The sequence below is a fragment of the Phyllobates terribilis genome, unplaced genomic scaffold (genome assembly GCF_046119375.1).
Source record: "Phyllobates terribilis strain yellow unplaced genomic scaffold, ASM4611937v1 Scaffold_12__6_contigs__length_324123572, whole genome shotgun sequence".
NCBI classification, from domain to species: domain Eukaryota; kingdom Metazoa; phylum Chordata; class Amphibia; order Anura; family Dendrobatidae; genus Phyllobates; species Phyllobates terribilis.
Window position 1 is genome coordinate 34,003,950 of NW_027362772.1, and position 23,220 is coordinate 34,027,169.

A 23,220-nucleotide genomic window follows, 5' to 3' on the forward strand; every position below is an offset into this window, starting at 1 on the left:
CGGATATCAGGTTTTGAGAAAATCGAAATAGGGGAGCGCTTTTATTATTATTTACATTTTTTTAAATCCTACATTTATTATGCTTTGAAGTTTTATTATCTTTGACTATCATTTTGTCCTTAAGAAGATTGTAGCAGATTACTTACTAAGAACATGACTGAAAATGGTAAAACCTAAAATGGATGTGTATAAGTGTTGATGAGAGATCTAATGTGCATGGCCAACCTTAAGGTCCCCGTACAAATGACATAAAAGTTGACTAAGCCTGGCAAATTCAGTGGTATTAGCCAATCATCTGCTTTGTTTGGGGTTCTATCTCCTAACAGGTGATGTCAGGGGAGTCTGCCTATGGCTCCCTCATAGAGAACAAAGGCAAGCATGGCCAATTTGAGAGTTCCTGTGTGTGAGGGAATAGGAGTAGATAGTTGTTATTTAATGTGCATGACTAGCCTTAAGGTCTCCATACACATTGCATAAAAGTTGGCTAAACCTGGCAACTTTGGAGGGATTGGAAAACCATCTACTTTCTTTGGGGGTTCTGTCTCCCAACAGATGATGTCAGGGGAGTCTGGCTATGTCTCTCTAATAGAGAACACAGGAAAGCTTGACAGTGTTGAGAGTTCCTGTGTGTGAGGGGATAGGAGGAGATATACATTATTTAATGTGCATGACTAGCCTTAAGGTCTCCATACACATCACATAAAAGTTGTCTAAACCTGGCAACTTTGGAGGGATTAGAAATCCATCTGCTTTGTTTTGGGGTTCTGTCTCCCAACAGATGATGTCAGAAGAGTCTGGCTATGGCTCTCTCATAGAAAGTTGTCGGATGAATTATCTCTCCCTACTGTCCGATACACAACAGCGCTTGGCCGCGCATTCTAGTGTTTACTATGAGAGCCAGAACAAAACTCCCCTTATAAAGAATAGGCTGTTGGAATTCTAATATGCTGGATTCTTCTCTTTCCTGTCATCATCTGTCAGGTGGATCCCATGGACATTAGACGGTCAGCCATTCCTGCTGATATTGGCAGATTCGTCTTAATTTAGTGTAATGTGTTGAGCCATCCTTTACTTCTTCAGATCAATACCATCTCTGCCTCTCGTTATTTCTTTACCTTACACAAACATAAATGACCAGAATGAAAATCAGCAGAAAGAAAACTCCGGCAAGAGTGCCCAAAATCAGAAATAAATCCACCATAACACCTGCAAGAAAGCAGAAAAAAAACATTAGACAGAGTTTCTAGACAATTTCTAGAAGAGAAATGGTAACATTTGACATATTTTTATCTGAAAGTTCAGTACAAGAAATAATTCAGCAGCTCCTTCTGTCCTTTTTATGTAAGGAAACAATCACAGCTTCAGAGGGTGCAACTGAGACCGAGCTCATGCTGGAGGGGGCTCACCAATGCCAACGACAATGTTTTAGCTGGATGTTCATCTGAAGATGTACATTCAGTTAAAAAGTATTGTGCCTCACAGACCCACTGCTCCATGCACTGCAATACACACAGCTGCCCAATGAAAGGCCGGTAGCAGACGTTGGCGTGCCCATGGGCATGGCAGTGAAGTTATGAGCTTCCTGTCAGTTGTACGCTGAAGTCATTTACTGGTTTCTGCGCTGGCTATCGAAGGGGACCCCACACATAGTCAGAGCAGAGAAGGGTACGAAGAATCGTTTTTTTTTTGTAATTTGTTGGAGAAGAGTCACAGAGCAGGGACATTATTACCGGAGGGGGCCCAGGATGGAGGGCATTATACCAGGATAGGGGACATTATGCCATAAAAGGGAGAAATTATAATAAGAAGGGGCCTAGGATGGAGAACATTATACTAGAAAAGAAAGACATTATACCAGGAAGGGGCCCAGGATGGAGAACTTTATACAAGAAAGGGAAACATTTTACCAGAAAGGGGCCCAGGATGGAGGACATTTGTGATGCTGAGTCACTTTTCACTCCCAAGCCATGAGATGGGATAGTCAAGGAGTCTAAAGTCAAAAGCTAGGAGGGTACGTCATAAACAGAGGGAAGAGACAAAGGCGTAGTCAGGTAATGTTCCGTTGGTCAGAATATCAGGAGGATAGCAGATCAGAGCAAAAGGGGTTAAACAGACGGATGGTCAAAACAAGGTACAAGGTCAGGCAACAAAAGAGCAATGCACAGAACACAAGTCATAGAGAAACAAACCTCACACAAGCAGGATGTATGTCTGGCAGAGATCTGAGAGAAACAGCTCAGTAGCCTGGCAGTCATCTGAGATAATGAACACCTGGATATAGCCATCGCCTCCCGATAACAGATTGGACAGTCGAGCTGTCAATCAACACACTGAAAGCTTCAGCACACCCCTGTACCAGATTGGATGGCTGAGCTGTCAGAAACTGCATTCCAGACACACTGAGGGGTGGAACCTGACAACATTATATTAGAAATGGGAGACATTATACCAGGAAGGGGTCCAGGATGGAGGACATTATACCTGGTAAGGGAGACATTATAACAGGAAGGGGAACATTATCACTGGAATGGGTCCACGATGGAGGACATTACACCAGGAAAATGTCCAGGATGTATGCCACTATACATGGAAGGGGCCTAGGATGAAGGACATTATACCAGGATTGAGGATATTATACCAGAAAAGGGAGACATTATACCAGTAAGAGGCCCAGGATGGAGGACATTATACCAGGTAAGGGAGACATTGTAACAGGAAGGGGAACATTATCACTGGAATTGGATCAGGATGGGATATCTTATTACTGCAAAGATCCAAGGATGGAGGACATTATACCAGGAAAATGTCCAAGATGGATGACACTATACATGGAAGTGACCCAGGATGGGGCCATTATCATAGGAAATGGGCCAGTATGCAGGACATTATTACAGGGAGGGGCAAGGATGGGGGACATTATTACAGGAAGGGGCCCATGATGGGTGACATTATTTCAGGAACAGGACAAGAATGGGGACATTGTTACAAGATGGGGGAGATTATTACATGGATGGTGAACATGTATGTCTTTACAGGATCTGAAAAACTACAAGGGCCCATACAGCTGATAAACGTGCAGGTGGGGTCCTGGGTCCAAAATTTGCTTTGCAGCCCATCAGACTATAGCTATACCAGTGACTACTCTCATCTGTACTTGGAGGAATACTTACTACCCTAACTCTAATCATCACTAACGTTTTATGTAGATCTCATCAGAGGAGGAATCCCCGACTCTGTTGTGAGCGACACATGAATATTTCCCATAGTTCTCTTCTTTGTTGTCTATGGTCAGAGTCTTCCCTGTCTCATTATGTAATAAAGATCCATTCTTCATCCAGGTGTAGTGAGTTACATCAGGTCGGCTGCTTAGGAAATCACAGATCAATTTAGTAAGATCATTTTCATTCTTTACGGTGATGTGGACTCCTGAGGCTGGATCTACAGAAGGGAGGGAAAAAGTAGATGAAAGAACAGCAAAACTTTATAACCTTTAAATTTACCATAGACGACAATTAATAGCCTCACTGATAGCAGCTGCCTGTATTTCTGCTCATTATCCATACTGAAGAAATCGAGATGTTTGTTTCCAATTTCCATCATTTGCAGATCAGTAATATGTCTATCCATTACGAGATTTCAATTCCATGATTTCATGACTAACTTCTTGCTTGGTGTTCAGACTTTAATGTCGAGAAATGTACTACACAATTTTTTGATCACTTTTCATTCTGACATTTTTTGTGAAGCAAGGTTAGCATAATGAATGAATGCACGGTCTATCATTTTTATTTATTATTTTTATAGGGTAAGGTAAGATACTCTAATAGCTTATACCTTTATGGGTATTGGATACCAATTTTTCATTGTTTATATTTGTTTATGTGATGAATAGGAAAGGGGTGGTTCATTTAAACTTTTACATTTTGTTGTTTTAGTATTTTTTGTTATTTTTTAGTCCCACTAGACATGCCATTGCTTGTGATCATTGATATTATACAATGCATGTTCAGGATTTGAATGCAGAAAATTCCATAAGGTTTATGCATCTCTTGGCAGGAAAAACAGTGCAAAAAAAAAACAGGTTTTTCCCCAATTTTGATGCTTTTTTATGCAGTTTTTGATGCGTTTTTGTACGGCATTGAATGCTTTTTGGAGCTAAATAAAGATATTTAAAAAAAGAAAAGTGGTACATCGCTTTAACCCTTGGATTACCGTCAGACCTGGGGTGTTTATATCGGTTAATTTAAATGATAAAAGAATGTATCTGTTGTATTTCAAATAAAGTGTTTTACTCTCAGTGTGTGTGTTTATTTACAGTAATTCTTTATTTTACTTTACTTAGGTTTAGTAATAAGCGAGTCTGATTGACACCTCTCCATCACTAAACAAAGGGCTAGGTGTCAGCTAATCCTATAAGCCTTAATACCATTTGCATTCCCATTCATGTAATTTCTGGGGCAGCTAAGAGCTGCTATTTTTAGCCTTGGAATGTGCCATTAGGAAAACATGTTCCCTGGCTATTAAAGTGAAAGCACCGGAGCTCTCAGCTGATCTTCAGCTGATGAACTCCGGTGAACTCAGTCTCAGCAGCGCAGCGATGTACACTGCCAGGAGCGATCACACTCCCATCAGTGTATTGCCGACTGCCAGGTAATCGGATCGCCGTGGGACACTCAAGGTACGGCAGACAAGTGAGAATAAAGTGTTTTCATTTTAATATAGATTTATTTTTACTTTTTTTCTTTTTTTTTACACTGTGCACAGATGCTGGCTGAGGGGACTACTATTCCCGCTATTGTTAACGGCAGTGGGAGTCGGATGATAGGAGAAGTAGACATCCCTGGGTACCATTCTTTCTGTGTTTTTGCAGCGTTTTTGCAGCATTTTTGACTCATTGACTTGAATTGAATCAGTCAAATACGCAGCAAACATCTGCAGCAAATCGGCAAATATATTTATACCTACGTTTTTGCTGTTGATTTGACTAACTTAATTCAAGTCTATGGGTGAAAAATGCTGCAGAAACGCACAAAGAATTAACATGCTGCAGATTTAAGCGCAATGACAATCCTGTCAGGAAAATTCCTGATCATGTGCACAGCACTTCAGGATTGTCATTGCTTTAGCTGGCACACGGATTACCTGGCGTTTTTGGTGCATTTTCACATGGAATGAACACAGGGGAAACGCACAATGTGCACATAGACTATGTGTTCTCCTTTTTGCAGACAGGGGGTCATGACAACTCATGGGCACCCTGTGATTGCCTTGGGATTGGAGAGGGGCTTGATGGGCTAACAGTAATTTAACCAACAAACAGCCAAATCCACATCATTTACGGTGAACTCAGCTCTTCTGTACATTTCCTTCCATCTTCGAGAAAGGGTTGAAAAGGATAAATGCAAATTTATGCAATATTTTCCAACATTTTGCAAGTTATAATTTATGTACATTCTCTATATATTCCTAATGCCAGCACTTACATAATACAGATATCTCTGTCAGGGCTGATTCTCCTCTACCCACATCATTTATTGCAGCACAGGAATACTGCTCCATGTCCCGGGTCACATTCCTTATCCCAAACTTCATCCTAGTGTCTGGTAATTTGGTTTTATTTTTCCCCTTGTACCATTCATACTCATATATATCAGGCTTGGAGGAGCTGTTACATTGTAAAGTCACATTACTTCCTTCTATTGCTTCATCCTTCTCAATAATTGTGACTGTCACATTTCGAGGGGAATCTGTGAGATTTAATGAAAGTTGTTCATTGACTTATATGAATGCTGCATAAAAAATCTGTAGGAAAGTAATGTTTATAATGTGTGTATTAATTAGGTTTTCCACTAATTTAAATAATAAGTGTCTCCCAACCATTGGCTGGGGACACTTTAGGATGGCACGCACTGTCCCTTTAAGAGGTCGGGACCGCACGTGTGCCCTAAGCACAGTGCCTGGGAATCTGAGAGCCGTTGTCAGACCATGGGCAACTGCAGCAGAAGAAGAAGGGGGAAGTGCGGGACCGCGGCGGTGAGTGAGTCGGTGTCTCTGCCGGGGGAGAGAGGCAGAGTGCAGAGACGCCGGTGCTACATACTGCATACTCTTTCTACATTGGAATTAATAATAAAACTGTATACAAAAAGCTTCTAAGCTCCCTCTAGTGGTGGCTGTTGAAAACATTTATCATTTAGATAAGAAGAATAGAAAGCATAGTGTTGCCCAATATGTTTATACAGTATAACTGGAAAAGTAATGTATGCTGAGAAAAGTTTGAGTTGTAGTTTATAATGCTAAGTTATCCTTCCAATTTGAATTATATTTGAAGCCTCATCGGGTGAAGCCCATCCCTGGAGACTTGTGACAACGGAAAGCTGGCATGCTCTTTTTATAAAATATTACTTTAGAAATTGCCATGATAAAACAATAGACAAAACAGCCTCTTCAGAGAGGAAGGCTTGAACTCTAGCGCCACCTTTTGGATGTAGCAATCCTAAAAGTTAATATCGACCCTTTAAAGAACCTTATCACATGACTTTGGATAAGAAACCAAACTAGACATTCTATTTGCAGTTATTTGTTCTGGATTTTTTGCCCCTCATCACTGCTAAGTAGGACATCTGATTTGGCTAAGTGAGAGGCGTCTAACAAGGTGTACAAAGAGTGTCAAGCCAGTATAAGGAGAATTATATGCAATGCAATGCTCCTCATTAAAGGGTCGATATTGACTTTTAGGATTCCTACCCCCAATTGGTGTCACTAGAGTTCTTCCCTGATTTTTTTCTGAAGAGGATATTTGCATATTTAAATTCCCAAAGGAACATTGCATGGCTTATAACTCTTCTTACGCTGGCTTAGCCCATTCTTCAAGGAAAAACTTTTCCCCTTAGATCTTTAAAACATCAGAAATAAGTTTGTTTTCCTAATCATATGCCGTGTTAATACAGTATTGCTTATTTAAAATGAATTGATATATTTTCAAAATCTACAAAATGGGCCGACACACCTGTTGGTATAAGTGCAATGTTGGTATAAGTCACACTGTGGCCATTAACAGAGAAGACCTAGGATAAAAATGAAAATACCCAGCAGTAACTAAATAAATGAATTGTAATAGTTCATGTAATTAACTTAGGGTAATTAGTTGAGACAATTTTGATTAAAAAAAGCATAAAAGCCATCCCACCACGACAAGGTGTACCCAATCAGGATGGTCCCTTACTCTAGTATCTCACCTCGCTATGTGCCAAAATAGATGGAACCCAGATCTGACAATTATACACATGTAAGTGAAAAGCAATTTAAAAATGAACAGTCCAAAAAAGGGGAACACGACACTGCTGGCATGTTGTGAGATGAACTATAAGAGTTAGGGTCTATCCAGATTGGGGACACCTTGTCGCGGTCTTTTAGCTTTTAGCTTTTTACATTAAAATAGTGTCAAATAAGTACCCTATGGTATTTACATGTACTAATACTTTTACTATTTATTAACTGCAGGTGATTTGTTGCATTTACAACAGAAGTCATCTTCATGTATTCATCACATTTTTTTATATCTTACACTAGTAAATTGCACTCAGTCACCTAAAATACATACACCTGATGCTCATAGTTGATGATCCCACAGTTGTTTGTCCATTAGGATATGTAGCCGTGCACTGAATAATAGTTCCATCATCCACATATGAAGGAGTGTAAGTAAGATATGATTCTTCTCTCAAATATCCTTTAGAAATATACACTGACTTATTCTTAATCTGACCCATTTTGTTCCATTGTATATAAGGAGGACTGGAGCGACACGTGTGATAGGCAGCACATCGTATAGTGGTGGCTTCTCCTTCTATTATAGGTTGAGACATGTAAAGAAGATGAATATCTTCCGGAGAATCTGAAAAATTGTATTATAAAATGTTACATCGCAATAGAAATAGATTAATTTGTTGGTGGATCCAGCATAATGAGGACTAGTTTTTTTTTTGTTTGTTTTTCTTGCGAGAGTAGTCGTACTTGAAAAAAAAACAGTAACATTTCATTTTTATCACATTTACTGTATGATGTAAGTCATTTTGTATTTTACCTTTATGATACAGGTCAATATAACAACAGTGATACTAAGTTTCTACAGTTCTATCATGCTTTACTACTTTTCTATGTGTGACACGATATTTTGAAGTCAGAAACTTAAGTTTTTCCATCCGCAGAGATGTGCATGGGTTATATTTTTGAAGCATCATATTATATTTTCATTTGCACCATTTTGAGTCACGAATAGTGATGAGCGAGCCTGCTCGCCACTACTCAGTATTCAAACGAGCATCACTGTGCTCGACATGCTCGTCACTTGGCGAGTATTTCCGGGTTGCTCGGGCGTGAGATCGGGTCCCTGCCCTGCATGTTTGGCGCTCTTTAGAGAGCCAATGAACATACAGCTATTGTCTGCAAGGCACTCTAATGCTTTAGCCATGTTGGTTGTGGCATTACAGTGATTGGCTGGCCGCACAGCGTCATCAGGTCCATATAAAACCTGGCGCCACTATGCTCGTCGCAATCTAACCCGGAAACAGCCAGAGCAGGGAGAGATTTGCTTGTTTATTAGTTAGTATAGATATTCCACAACATCTATACAGTACAGACCAAAAGTTTGGACACACCTTCTCATTTAAAGATTTTTCTGTATTTTCATGACTTTGAAAATTGTACATTCACACTGAAGGCATCAAAACTATGAATTAACACATGTGGAATTATATACTTAACAAAAAAGTGTGAAACAACTGAAAATATGTCTTATATTCTAGGTTCTTCAAAGTAGCCACCTTTTGCTTTGATGACTGCTTTGCACACTCTTGGCATTCTCTTGATGAGCTTCAAGTGGTGGGCACCGTAAATGGTCTTCCAACAATCTTGAAGGAGTTCCCAGAGATGCTTAGCACTTGTTGGCCCTTTTGCCTTCACTCCGCGGTCCAGCTCACCCCAAACCATCTCGATTGGGTTCAGGTCTGGTGACTGTGGAGGCCAGGTCATCTGGCGTAGCACCCCATCACTCTCCTTCTTGGTCAAATAGCCCTTACACAGCCTGGAAGTGTGATTGGGGTCATTGTCCTGTTGAAAAATAAATGATGGTCCAACTAAACACAAACCGGATGGAATAGCATGCCGCTGCAAGATGCTGTGGTAGCCATGCTGGTTCAGTATGCCTTCACACCTCCTTCTCCATGCTTCAGGAGTCCATCCATTCACCTTTTCTGCGTCGCACAAAGACACGGTGGTTGGAACCAAAGATCTCAAATTTGGACTCATCAGACCAAAGCACAGATTTCCACTGATCTAACGTCCATTCCTTGTGTTCTTTAGCCCAAACAAGTCTCTTCTGCTTGTTGCCTGTCTTTAGCAGTGGTTTCCTAGCAGCTATTTTACCATGAAGGCCTGCTGCACAAAGTCTCCTCTTAACAGTTGTTGAAGAGATGTGTCTGCTGCTAGAACTCTGTGTGGCATTGACCTGGTCTCTAATCTGAGCTGCTGTTAACCTGTGATTTCTGAGGCTGGTGACTCGGATAAACTTATCCTCAGAAGCGGAGGTGACTCTTGGTCTTCCTTTCCTGGGGCGGTCCTCTTTCTTTGTAGCGCTTGATGGCTTTTGCAACTGCACTTGGGGACACTTTCAAAGTTTTCCCAATTTTTCGTACTGACTGACCTTCATTTCTTAAAGTAATGATGGCCACTCATTTTTCTTTACTTAGTTGCTTTTTTCTTGCCATAATACAAATTCTAACAGTCTACTCAGTAGGACTATCAGCTGTGTATCCACCAGACTATTGCACAACACAACTGATGGTCCCAACCCCATTTATAAGGCAAGAAATCCCACTTATTAAACCTGACAGGGCACACCTGTGAAGTGAAAACCATTTCCGGTGACTACCTCTTGAAGCTCATCAAGAGAATGCCAAGAGTGTGCAAAGCAGTCATCAAAGCAAAAGGTGTCTACTTTGAAGAACCTAGAATATAAGACATATTTTCAGTTGTTTCACACTTTTTTGTTAAGTATATAATTCCACATGTGTTAATTCATAGTTTTGATGCCTTCAGTGTGAATGTACAATTTTCAAAGTCATGAAAATATAGAAAAATCTTTAAATGAGAAGGTGTGTCCAAACTTTTGGTCTGTACTGTATATATCCATCTGAACTAACAGTCTTTCTGAGGACTAATCCAGTTGCATATGTTCAGTGGTAATAGCAGGAATTAGGCAGGCAGGGTTTATGGCAGTTTATACAGCACAAGAGGGTCCATTGCACATTCTGTCTGCTGCTTCTGTTGCAGATATCATTAGACATAGCCCCAGATATAAGGGGCCAGGGCTATTTTTTTTTATCTTAATCCTGATTATTTGCTTAAAAAGCAATCCAGAGTACACCATTTTAGCCAGATCTTTTCCATCATCAGATGTGATCCCACCATGCCGAGTGCCCGCAGACAACTGATTCCACACTTGGACACTCCGAAGAGCTGTTCACTTTTCCATTTATAGATTCGTGCCTCTCACTTGGACAGTTTCAAGTGGGGCAAGAGGAGAACGCGTGTAGCAGTGCCCAAATATTTGAGCAGCCACGGTCACACGAAGGCGACAGTGGGAAAGTGCAATTACTGTCGTAAGAGGGAGAGGATGATGAGATACAATTGCCAGAAAGTCAGGAGGAGGACCAAGATGTGGAAGTGGAAGACGAGGTGGTGAACTATATAGTCACTGACCTAACCCGGCAGGGGGACATGCAGAGTGAGGACAGCAGCACAAGTGGAGGGAGGCATAGCACCACAACAGGCAGGAAGAAGCAGTGTTGTGGCTGCAGACACAAGGCGGGCAAGTGTTCCCCGTAACACCAACAAGACGGAAGATGCCAGTACAACAGTTAGGTTTTCCCGAGTTTGATTGTTTTTTAAAGACTCTGCAGATTATCCCCAAAAGGCCATTTGCACCATCTGCCAGGCCATCATCAGCAGGGATGGCAAAATGACCAGCCTGACCACCACCAGCATGATCAGGCACATGACAGCAAAGCACCCGACTAGGTGGGCCCAACGCCAGGGTCCAGAAACAGTGTATGCGGGTGACACCACTGCTTCTTCCGCTGTTGTGCACGCATGCCAATCCCCTGTCCATGGTGCATGTGAAGATGCCTCCCACCCTGCACCTGTCATTGCACACTCTCAACTAGCACCATTAGCAACCACATCCACATCCACATCCTTTTCCCAGCTCTGTTTTCAGTTGTCCCTACCCCAGTCCTTGGAACGCAAGCTAAAATACATATCCAACACCCCACAGGCCACACTACTAAATTCACACATTTCGCGAATGCTTGCACTTGAAATGTTGCCTTTTAGGCTCGAGGAGAGAGAAGCTTTCCACAACTTGATAGTGGTGTCCATCCCTCGGTACTCAGTCCCCATCCACCACTATTTCTCCTGGTGTGCCGTCCTCGCATTGCACAAGCACGTGTCCCAGAACATTAGCCGTGCCCTCAACAACACAGTTATTGGGAAAGTTCACCTAACCTCAGATATGTGGACAAGTGCTTGTGGGCAGGGATGGTACAGCTCGCTGATGGCACACTGGGTTAATATAGTGGAAGCAAGGACCCAGTCAGACCTTGGGTCAGAAAACGTCCTCCACCTAGGATTGCGGGCCCTGGGTCAATCAGGGTTGCCCTCACATTCTACAGCTCCTGCATGTCCTCCTCCTCCTCTTCAGCCTCCATCTCCGAAATGACCACATCAGGCACAAGCTGAAAGCACTACAGCACTGCCTTGGCCAAGCAGCAACAGGCTGTGCTGAAGCTAATATGCTTAGGTGACAAACCGCACACCGCTGAAGAGTTGTGGACAGCCCTGAAAGAGCAGGGAGTTCTGTGTCTGACACCGCTGACACTACAGCCAGGCATGGTCGTGTGTGACAATGGTCGGAACCAGATGGCAGCTCTGAAGCGAGGCGAGCTCACACACGTACCATGCCTGGCCCATGACCTTAACCTCGTGGTTCAGTGGTTTCTTAAAACCTACCCCGATCTGCCAGATCTGTTCGTCAAAGTACGCCACGTGTATGCCCATTTTAGAAAGTCAGCTACAGCTTCCGCCGCCCTTGTCGTGCTTAAGCAGCGTTCGCAGCTTCCAGCTCACTGACTGGTGTGCGATGTCCCCACATGTTGGAACTCAACCTTGCAGATGTTGGAAAAGATTTGTGAGCAGCAGAGGGCAATTGTTGAGTATCAGCATCAACACGGCCGTCGGTATTCAGGTCAGTCTTCACATATAAGACCTGAGGAGTGGGCATGGATGTTTGACATCTGTACCATCCTCCAAAACTTTGAGGTCTCCACCAAGATGGTGAGAGGCGATGACGCCATAATTAGCATCACCATCCCGCTTCTCTGTCTTCTAAAACGCTCGTTGCTCACAATTAAAGAGGAGGCATTGCAGGCGGAGTATGATGAGTTGGAGCAAGGAACCATACAGGGTGATTCCATAGAGCCCAGCCTCATCTCATCCAAACGTGGATTGGGTGACAATGAGGGAGAGGAGGAGAAATAACAGGAGCTAGTTTCCTGCACTATAGATGCTACTACCCGCACAACTGCCATATCGTCTGTTCAGTGTGGATGGCCTGAGGAGAGGGAGAAGGAGGAGGAAAAGGAGGAGAGCATGGTCAGTCGTCCTCTTGGTGAAGACACGGAAGTCTTGCCTGTTAGCAGTCTGGCACACATGGCTGAGTTTATGTTACACTGCCTTTCCTGTGACCCTCGCGTTCTCAAAATTTTGGGTGACAGTCATTACTGGTTGGTGACACTTTTAGACCCACGCTACAAGGAGAAATTTTTATCACTTATTCCCGAGGCAGACAGGTCTGCTAAAGTGGGGCAGTACCAGAAGGCCTTTGTTGCGGAATTATTAAAAAAATTCCCACCTGAAGACGATGACGGCAGAAGTCAAAGTTCATTGGACAACCAAGGAGTACAGGCAAGCGAGACACAAATCCAATTCAGAAGAGGCAGGGGATCATTGTCAAAGTTCTGGGATAGTTTCTCAGACCCTCCCATCGCACAAGCACTGATGCTTCACAAGGAGGGAAAAGTTTGGGAAGATGCTGAAGGAGTACCTTTCCGACTGTGCCAACATCCTCCGTGGTTCCTCTGTGCCTTATAATTATTGGGCATCCACGCTGGACACATGGCATGAACTGGCTCTCTACGCTTTGGCGGTTTTGGCCTGCCCTGCCACCAGTGTTTTGTCAGAGAGGAATTTTAGTGCCGCCGGGGGAATTATAACTGATAGGCGCATCCGCCTGTCAACTAAAAATGCTGATAACCTGACTCTTACAAAAATGAAAAATGCATTGGATTGGGCCAGACTTTTCAACACCACCGAATGATATGAGCGTAACATAAACCCAAATACAGTGTCCTTTTTTGGGAGGTCTAACTCTATTCCCATGCACCTCTGTCTTCACACCCAGACATGGGTATACGCTTCCTGATTTTGTCTATTTGCTCTTGTCCTCCTTCTTCTCCTCATCCTCATCATCCACCACCATATAACCACCATATCTACCATATCACCATAAATATGTCTCTTGCAAGGGGCATTGGAGTGCCTCCAAATTTTTGACAGCCATTGCATTCACTGCATAGGCAATAACAGTATGGAAGACTCACTTCCTAATAATGTGAAAAAAAATTTCATGAGGCACTCTTCTATGTCTCTTCCAAGGGGCATTAGAGCGCGTCCAAATTTTTGGCGACCGTTGCAGTCACTGCATGCGCAAGAATGAGAGTTATTTTTGGTCTTTGGTAGCCTTTGCAGGAGTTACGTGCAGCTGATCTTTTGGGTAACGTTCCAGCTGTTTGTCATTTGATATATATCCTTCACAGAGTGCAATTTTACTCCTGTTTATCATGAATAAATAAGTTAGGGGGTCTTTAGAGTTATAAGGAAGGGCTAAATTAAAATATTTATTATTGTTTTAATGGATTTCTAATAATGATATCTTATATACGACGTGTAATATGCAAATAAACCAGCTTCATGTTTCTCTGGGGAATTATGGGTTCTTGTGCAAACAAATTTGATCCTTTAGACAATTTGCTTTCACTCCGTCCCTTGCATCGTACTAACGTGTTCAAAATGATACAAAGACGTAAGAAAAGCAAATTGGAAAAACTGGAAAGACAAAAAAGCACAAATAGGGTCTTATCTGGTAAATAGGTGATGTGAATTGTTAAAGGTACGCTCACCTGATAGGGTTGTGCCAGTCACAACTCCTATAGAGGCATATGAGGACTCCTGCAGGACCACCAAGAAGATCTGTTGCAGTAAATGTGGAATACGGTGGTTTCAAAATCCGCGCTGCCCAATAGTTTAAATATGCGATCACACACGAAGGTGAAACATGAATGCTGTTTATTATGTCAACGCGTTTCAAGGTTTTCAAACCTCTTCATCTGGACCAATCCTCAATGATATCACCGTATTCCACATTTACTGCAACAAACACGTCAGAAACACGTAAATGTCATTGTAGTCGCATGACACAGCTATTTTTTATTTTTTGTGAGGACCTGGCCACTTACTAAATACTTTTCCAGCATGGAGCACCAATTTTCATCAATCTTATTATTGTGTTTTATTAGATATTTGCTTGCTGTGTTTTATTATTGTTCTGCTTGCTCATCAGTTTATGTACACGAATGTTACTTGTAAAGTGTTCAGCATTCCAGTAATCTCATCAGTATCTCAGGAGCCTTGATTCATTGTCTAAACAGAGTCTAGGATCATTGTGTGAGTGTTGATTGTAGACACAGTGGAGTCGTCACCACAAGGGTTCTACATGCAGTCTCAGGTGAAGGCTCTTTGAATATTTTTCATTGTTTCAGCTAAAAGTAAATGCTGAAGGGGGAAGGTGTCATCACTTCTGACCTTTGAGGGGGCTGAGCCCAGAGAGAGAAGCGACATGTTTTAGTGAGGAGTTGGTGGAAGGACCCTGAAGGGAGAGGATCGATGGCTATGGAGGTGGAGTCGATGGATGGCTGGCTTATGGATTGTTGGAGATAAGTTACTGACTAAGCCAGATAAATGTGCTACAGTTGTGGATATGTTGCTTGGATTTAAACTTTCTTAAAAGGACTGTTGCTACTGGATACCTGTACTTCCATCATTTTATCTGTCGTCTGGAGGATCGTGGACTGTGGCTACAGACTATATTGGCTGCAGATACGAAATCTGTGGGCCAACCAAAGGTTGGAAGACAGTGAGCATCACCTGATGCAAAGGCAGTGGAACTATTGATCCCTGGTTGGGAACTTAAGGACTGAGAGAACTGTATTTTGGCCATTTACTTGGAATTTCTGCATTACCATGGATGTGATTAATAAAATATTGTTGCATCGTTAACCTGCCTACGTGATTACTTACAACCCACAACCTCAGATCTTCACAAGTGGTGGCAAGCAAGTGGGATTACCTATCTCTGGACAGCATACGAGGGAAAGTTACTGAGCGGTGACTTGGCAGAAGAAATGGCAGAGAATCGACCAACTGAGTTGAGGCAGATGCTGGACGCGCTAGGAAAGCGGGCCACAGAGGTAGAGCGGGCAGCAGTGTTAAGCAAATATCTGGGTGTGCATGTACCCCCACCTGCCCCAGTGCAGAGGACAGTGGATAACAGGAGAGAGGATCCTGCAATTTCAAGGTACCGGGATATACCACAGTTCAATGAGGACACCACGGATATTGATGAACATCTCTGGTTATTTGAGAATCTTTGCATGCTGCATGAGGTGTCAGTCAGTGACTGGCCCAAATTTTTTAGACCGTTGGCCTGACCGGAAAAGCAAGAGAAGCTTTTAATAACTTGTCTTCTGGGGATCAGAGATTTTACTCTACCATTTGCAGCGCATTACTAGAGATGTATGCCGTCACGCCGGAAATCTATCGGAAGACGTTTTGGGAGACTGACAAGCCCACTGCACAAACGCATCAGCAGTTTGCTAACACACTATGTACGGCATGCACTCGGTGGATAGAAGGACTAAGGGCTCGAGAAGCAGAACATGTAGCGGATATAATCATGCTGGAACAATTTATGTCAAAGCTCCCAGGTGACGGATAGAAAACCACTCAGAGTGGATGAGGTTGCAAGATTGGCTGATGATTGGCCTGCTAATCGACCAGGCCTACGTGGAAGTATAGCTCTAGCGAGTCGGAAACAGGAGCTTACAGGTAGGCCAGCGAGACCCATGGACTGACCAGAGGAGGAACTGCAGGGATTTCGGACTTCATAAAAAGGGGGGGAGTTCCCAAGCCCCCAAGTACGGCCTGTGTTGGGGCGAGAAGGGCTAAATTGCTATTACTGTGGACCCATGGGACATTTTGCCAGGGAATGCCGGGAACGTGCTAGCCCACATCACAACCTAGGAGCAGGATTGGTGTGTCACTTTGCCAATGTCGTAACTCAAAGCCAAGGACCAGTTCCCACTTCTTCAGCTGAGAGGGAGCGGAGCTAAGTGATTACTTACAACCCACAACCTCAGATCTTCACAGATTTCATTACTGTTATGTACAAGAATAAATCAATGAGAATAATTTAGTAAATATTTACCTCTAACATCGATAGTCACTGTTCTAGAGTGTTCATCATATGCATTTGTTTTTTTATCTCCTGTGATCCCCGGATAATATTCATTTTTGTCTTCTGTCCTCACATTATCTATTCTCAGGGTGCAGGTGCTATATCCTGGTACCAGTGAGGTCCGATTTTTGTATTCCTTCTTTACTGAAGATTGTTTCTCGGTGTTTAGGACCTCTAGATAGCTCCATTTATTATATATGTACCATACAGTGCCAGTACTTGTTCTCGAAGCAGGATAATAAGTACAAGGAATCTCCACACAGGATCCATTAAGAGCAGTAATACTAGAAGGGAAAGTCCACCACTGACATAGAGAACCCAGATAGAAGCCTGGAAACAATGAGCAGAACATGAGGTCGGAGTCACAAGGTTTCACCCAATCTGCATCTGAATATTGAGATCATGTTACCTTGAAAGACGATGAGAAGAAACATCTGCTTTACACCGGCCATTCTACGAGAATCTGCAAATCTAATCATAGAATAATCTCCTTCCTAACCTGAAAAATAAAAAAAGCCACTAAACAAGAGATCTATCATGGGTGTGTCAGAAGTGACAGACAGTCGCCCTGCAGTTGGTTGTAGGAGATCTCTTAGCATTACAGACACCTTCTTAAAAGCTGTCTCTCTAGGACCCAGCAGCTACCTTCCTCTTGCTAATTGACACCTTAGCCTGAGTATATAAATACCTACTATTTGCTAGAGGTGCCGGAAATTACTCTCATGACCCCTTGTGAAGGCTTGGAGCAAGTGCATTACGTCTTCCTCTATGGTGCTAAGAGGATGTGTGTTCATCTCTCTGAAGTCGACTAAAGCCAAGCTATCTACCCATGTTTGTTCCCCCTTGTTGTCTTTCGTTGTCAGTGGGGATTGACTAGCGCTCATCCCATCTCTTCCTTAGTCAGGGCCAAAAGCCAGGGAAAGACAGGGCGAGGTTCCTGTGTGGCGATTGCTGCGGAACCAATATAGGGACGTTAGGGGAGACAGGGTGATATAAGGTCAGCCTAGGAGGTCTCCACTAGAGATGAGCGTTGTTCTACTCGAACTGTTCGCCAATCTCAAATTCGAGCTGTTTTGGGCGGTGTTCGAGCCGTTCGGCGAACACGAACAATTTGAGAAAAATTCGGCTGTTCGAGGTTATGTTCGATAACTGTTCGTGCACCAAAATTATAACTGGATTTTTTCTCAGTAATGATGAAAATTAATGTTAATACGCAGTTTGAGTGTACAGCGGGGTGGGGGGAGGGGCAGGGGATGGATCTCTGCAGGAACAATGAAGATCTCCATTTTTTTTCTCTTTCCCGCATTTACAGTGGGGAGGTGCAATCTGTCAGCCTATCAGCAGCGCACACACGGAGCGAAGTGCTTTTTTTCACACAAGCAAGGGCATGTGTCATTGGCAGTGTATGTCACATGTCCTTGCCCTATAAGACCAAGCCATTTTCCCCGTCGCCACCATTTTCTCACTGCTGCAGCTGCGTGTTAGACGGCACCGCTGTTGCTGTGTGCGCTATACCTTGTTAATTTCAAGCCAATTTTCGCACAAATATACAGATAGCTTGGGAGTAGGGAATAGTTGTGATTGCAGTCCTTTTAAGGACTAGGTTACAGCATTTCCTACGACTTTTATCAGGGAGGTCTGTGCTCTTAAATAGATAGGTTGTGGGAGTAAAGACTAATTGTAATTGGAGTCCTTTTCAGGACTAGGTTACATGAGTTCCTATCAGTTTTTGCCAGGCAGGTCTGTGCCAGTGCTGTGCAAGTTTTTTTCACAGCATTTGGCTGAATCTAGCAAAGCTAATCCTTTTTGGCCTATTGCAGAGTGTGTTAGTCAGTGGAGTAGCCTATCTGTGTTGCAAGATATACCACCTGTGTATAGAATACCAATTTTTTTACTGCACCTAGTGAAGTAAAATCTTTTGGGCATAGCATCATTCTATTAGTCCATCTATACTGACCTCCATCAGGTTGCAAATTAAAACTAATTTTTATCTGCATCTACAGTACCTCTGAAAAAATATTTGGGCTTCTAGCAGTGTGTGGGACTTGTTCTATTAGTCCATCTATACTGACCTCCATCAGGTTGCAAACTGAATATATTTTTTTCTGCATCTACCTCTGAACAAATATTGGGCTTCTAGCTGTGTGTGGGTCTTGTTCTATTAATCCATCTATACTGACCTCCATCAGGTTGCAAACTGAATATAATTTTTTTCTGCATCTAGCTCTGAAAAAATATTTGGCCTTCTAGTAGTGTGTCGGACTTTCTCTATTAGTCCATCTATACTGACCTCCATCAGGTTGCAAATTAAAACTAATTTTTATCTGCATCTACAGTACCTCTGAAAAAATATTTGGGCTTCTAGCTGTGTGTGGGACTTGTTGTATTAGTCCATCTATACTGACCTCCATCAGGTTGCAAACTGAATATATTTTTTTCTGCATCTACCTCTGAAAAAATATTTGGCCTTCTAGTAGTGTGTCGGACTTTCTCTATTAGTCCATCTATACTGACCTCCATCAGGTTGCAAATTAAAAATAATTTTTATCTGCATCTATAGTACCTCTGAAAAAATATTTGGGCTTCTAGCTGTGTGCGGGACTTGTTGTATTAGTCCATCTATACTGACCTCCATCAGGTTGCAAACTGAATATATTTTTTTCTGCATCTACCTCTGAAAAAATATTTGGCCTTCTAGTAGTGTGTCGGACTTTCTCTATTAGTCCATCTATACTGACCTCCATCAGGATGCAAATTAAAACTAATTTTTATCTGCATCTACAGTACCTCTGAAAAAATATTTGGGCTTCTAGCAGTGTGTGGGACTTGTTCTATTAGTCCATCTATACTGACCTCCATCAGGTTGCAAACTGAATATATTTTTTTCTGCATCTACCTCTGAAAAAATATTTGGCCTTCTAGTAGTGTGTCGGACTTTCTCTATTAGTCCATCTATACTGACCTCCATCAGGTTGCAAATTAAAACTAATTTTTATCTGCATCTACAATAGCTCTGAAAAAATATTTGGGCTTCTAGCAGTGTGTGGGACTTGTTCTATTAGTCCATCTATACTGACCTCCATCAGGTTGCAAACTGAATATATTTTTTTCTGCATCTACCTCTGAAAAAATATTGGGCTTCTAGCTGTGTGTGGGTCTTGTTCTATTAATCCATCTATACTGACCTCCATCAGGTTGCAAACTGAATATATTTTTTTCTGCATCTACCTCTGAAAAAATATTTGGCCTTCTAGTAGTGTGTCGGACTTTCTCTATTAGTCCATCTATACTGACCTCCATCAGGTTGCAAATTAAAACTAATTTTTATCTGCATCTACAGTACCTCTGAAAAAATATTTGGGCTTCTAGCAGTGTGTGGGACTTGTTCTATTAGTCCATCTATACTGACCTCCATCAGGTTGCAAACTGAATATAGTTTTTTCTGCATCTACCTCTGAAAAAATATTGGGCTTCTAGCTGTGTGTGGGTCTTGTTCTATTAATCCATCTATACTGACCTCCATCAGGTTGCAAACTGAATATATTTTTTTCTGCATCTACCTCTGAAAAAATATTTGGCCTTCTAGTAGTGTGTCGGACTTTCTCTATTAGTCCATCTATACTGACCTCCATCAGGTTGCAAACTGAATATAATTTTTTTCTGCATCTAGCTCTGAAAAAATATTTGGCCTTCTAGTAGTATGTCAGACTTTCTCTATTAGTCCATCTAACTGAGCTTCATCAGGTTGCAAATTAAAACTAATTTTTATCTGCATCTACAGTACCTCTGAAAAAATATTTGGGCTTCTAGCAGTGTGTGGGACTTGTTCTATTAGTCCATCTATACTGACCTCCATCAGGTTGCAAACTGAATATAGTTTTTTCTGCATCTACCTCTGAAAAAATATTGGGCTTCTAGCTGTGTGTGGGTCTTGTTCTATTAATCCATCTATACTGACCTCCATCAGGTTGCAAACTGAATATATTTTTTTCTGCATCTACCTCTGAAAAAATATTTGGCCTTCTAGTAGTGTGTCGGACTTTCTCTATTAGTCCATCTATACTGACCTCCATCAGGTTGCAAATTAAAACTAATTTTTATCTGCATCTACAGTACCTCTGAAAAAATATTTGGGCTTCTAGCAGTGTGTGGGACTTGTTCTATTAGTCCATCTATACTGACCTCCATCAGGTTGCAAACTGAATACATTTTTTTCTGCATCTACCTCTGAAAAAATATTGGGCTTCTAGCTATGTGTGGGTCTTGTTCTATTAATCCATCTATACTGACCTCCATCAGGTTGCAAACTGAATATAATTTTTTTCTGCATCTAGCTCTGAAAAAATATTTGGCCTTCTAGTAGTGTGTCGGACTTTCTCTATTAGTCCATCTATACTGACCTCCATCAGGTTGCAAATTAAAACTAATTTTTATCTGCATCTACAGTACCTCTGAAAAAATATTTGGGCTTCTAGCTGTGTGTGGGACTTGTTGTATTAGTCCATCTATACTGACCTCCATCAGGTTGCAAACTGAATATATTTTTTTCTGCATCTACCTCTGAAAAAATATTTGGCCTTCTAGTAGTGTGTCGGACTTTCTCTATTAGTCCATCTATACTGACCTCCATCAGGTTGCAAATTAAAAATAATTTTTATCTGCATCTACAGTACCTCTGAAAAAATATTTGGGCTTCTAGCTGTGTGCGGGACTTGTTGTATTAGTCCATCTATACTGACCTCCATCAGGTTGCAAACTGAATATATTTTTTTCTGCATCTACCTCTGAAAAAATATTTGGCCTTCTAGTAGTGTGTCGGACTTTCTCTATTAGTCCATCTATACTGACCTCCATCAGGTTGCAAATTAAAACTAATTTTTATCTGCATCTACAGTACCTATGAAAAAATATTTGGGCTTCTAGCAGTGTGTGGGACTTGTTCTATTAGTCCATCTATACTGACCTCCATCAGGTTGCAAACTGAATATATTTTTTTCTGCATCTACCTCTGAAAAAATATTTGGCCTTCTAGTAGTGTGTCGGACTTTCTCTATTAGTCCATCTATACTGACCTCCATCAGGTTGCAAATTAAAACTAATTTTTATCTGCATCTACAGTACCTCTGAAAAAATATTTGGGCTTCTAGCAGTGTGTGGGACTTGTTCTATTAGTCCATCTATACTGACCTCCATCAGGTTGCAAACTGAATATATTTTTTTATGCATCTACCTCTGAAAAAATATTGGGCTTCTAGCTGTGTGTGGGTCTTGTTCTATTTATCCATCTATACTGACCTCCATCAGGTTGCAAACTGAATATATTTTTTTCTGCATCTACCTCTGAAAAAATATTTGGCCTTCTAGTAGTGTGTCGGACTTTCTCTATTAGTCCATCTATACTGACCTCCATCAGGTTGCAAATTAAAGCTAATTTTTATCTGCATCTACAGTACCTCTGAAAAAATATTTGGGCTTCTAGCAGTGTGTGGGACTTGTTCTATTAGTCCATCTATACTGACCTCCATCAGGTTGCAAACTGAATATAGTTTTTTCTGCATCTACCTCTGAAAAAATATTGGGCTTCTAGCTGTGTGTGGGTCTTGTTCTATTAATCCATCTATACTGACCTCCATCAGGTTGCAAACTGAATATATTTTTTTCTGCATCTACCTCTGAAAAAATATTTGGCCTTCTAGTAGTGTGTCGGACTTTCTCTATTAGTCCATCTATACTGACCTCCATCAGGTTGCAAACTGAATATAATTTTTTTCTGCATCTAGCACTGAAAAAATATTTGGCCTTCTAGTAGTGTGTCGGACTTTCTCTATTAGTCCATCTATACTGACCTCCATCAGGTTGCAAATTAAAACTAATTTTTATCTGCATCTACAGTACCTCTGAAAAAATATTTGGGCTTCTAGCAGTGTGTGGGACTTGTTCTATTAGTCCATCTATACTGACCTCCATCAGGTTGCAAACTGAATATAGTTTTTTCTGCATCTACCTCTGAAAAAATATTGGGCTTCTAGCTGTGTGTGGGTCTTGTTCTATTAATCCATCTATACTGACCTCCATCAGGTTGCAAACTGAATATATTTTTTTCTGCATCTACCTCTGAAAAAATATTTGGCCTTCTAGTAGTGTGTCGGACTTTCTCTATTAGTCCATCTATACTGACCTCCATCAGGTTGCAAATTAAAACTAATTTTTATCTGCATCTACAGTACCTCTGAAAAAATATTTGGGCTTCTAGCAGTGTGTGGGACTTTTTCTATTAGTCCATCTATACTGACCTCCATCAGGTTGCAAACTGAATATATTTTTTTCTGCATCTACCTCTGAAAAAATATTGGGCTTCTAGCTGTGTGTGGGTCTTGTTCTATTAATCCATCTATACTGACCTCCATCAGGTTGCAAACTGAATATATTTTTTTCTGCATCTACCTCTGAAAAAGTATTTGGCCTTCTAGTAGTGTGTCGGACTGTCTCTATTAGTCCATCTATACTGACCTCCATCAGGTTGCAAATTCAAA

The 23,220-nt window shown here is 41.7% G+C and overlaps 1 protein-coding gene across 1 annotated transcript in view; it reads right to left on the bottom strand.

Moving 5' to 3' along the window:
• Positions 1–17,181, bottom strand: part of LOC141172995 (B-cell receptor CD22-like) — a 42,172-nt gene extending 24,991 nt beyond the window's left edge. Inside the window, exons 1-6 of the mRNA XM_073657611.1 lie at positions 17,097–17,181; positions 16,658–17,017; positions 7,601–7,894; positions 5,484–5,747; positions 3,196–3,438; positions 1,116–1,206 (exon numbers count right to left, since the gene is read on the bottom strand). Coding sequence (XP_073513712.1) covers positions 1,116–1,206; positions 3,196–3,438; positions 5,484–5,747; positions 7,601–7,894; positions 16,658–17,017; positions 17,097–17,166 — 1,322 coding nt within the window. The 5' untranslated portion in view covers positions 17,167–17,181. The remainder of the gene's footprint in view (positions 1–1,115; positions 1,207–3,195; positions 3,439–5,483; positions 5,748–7,600; positions 7,895–16,657; positions 17,018–17,096) is intronic.
• Positions 17,182–23,220: the final 6,039 nt, after the last annotated feature.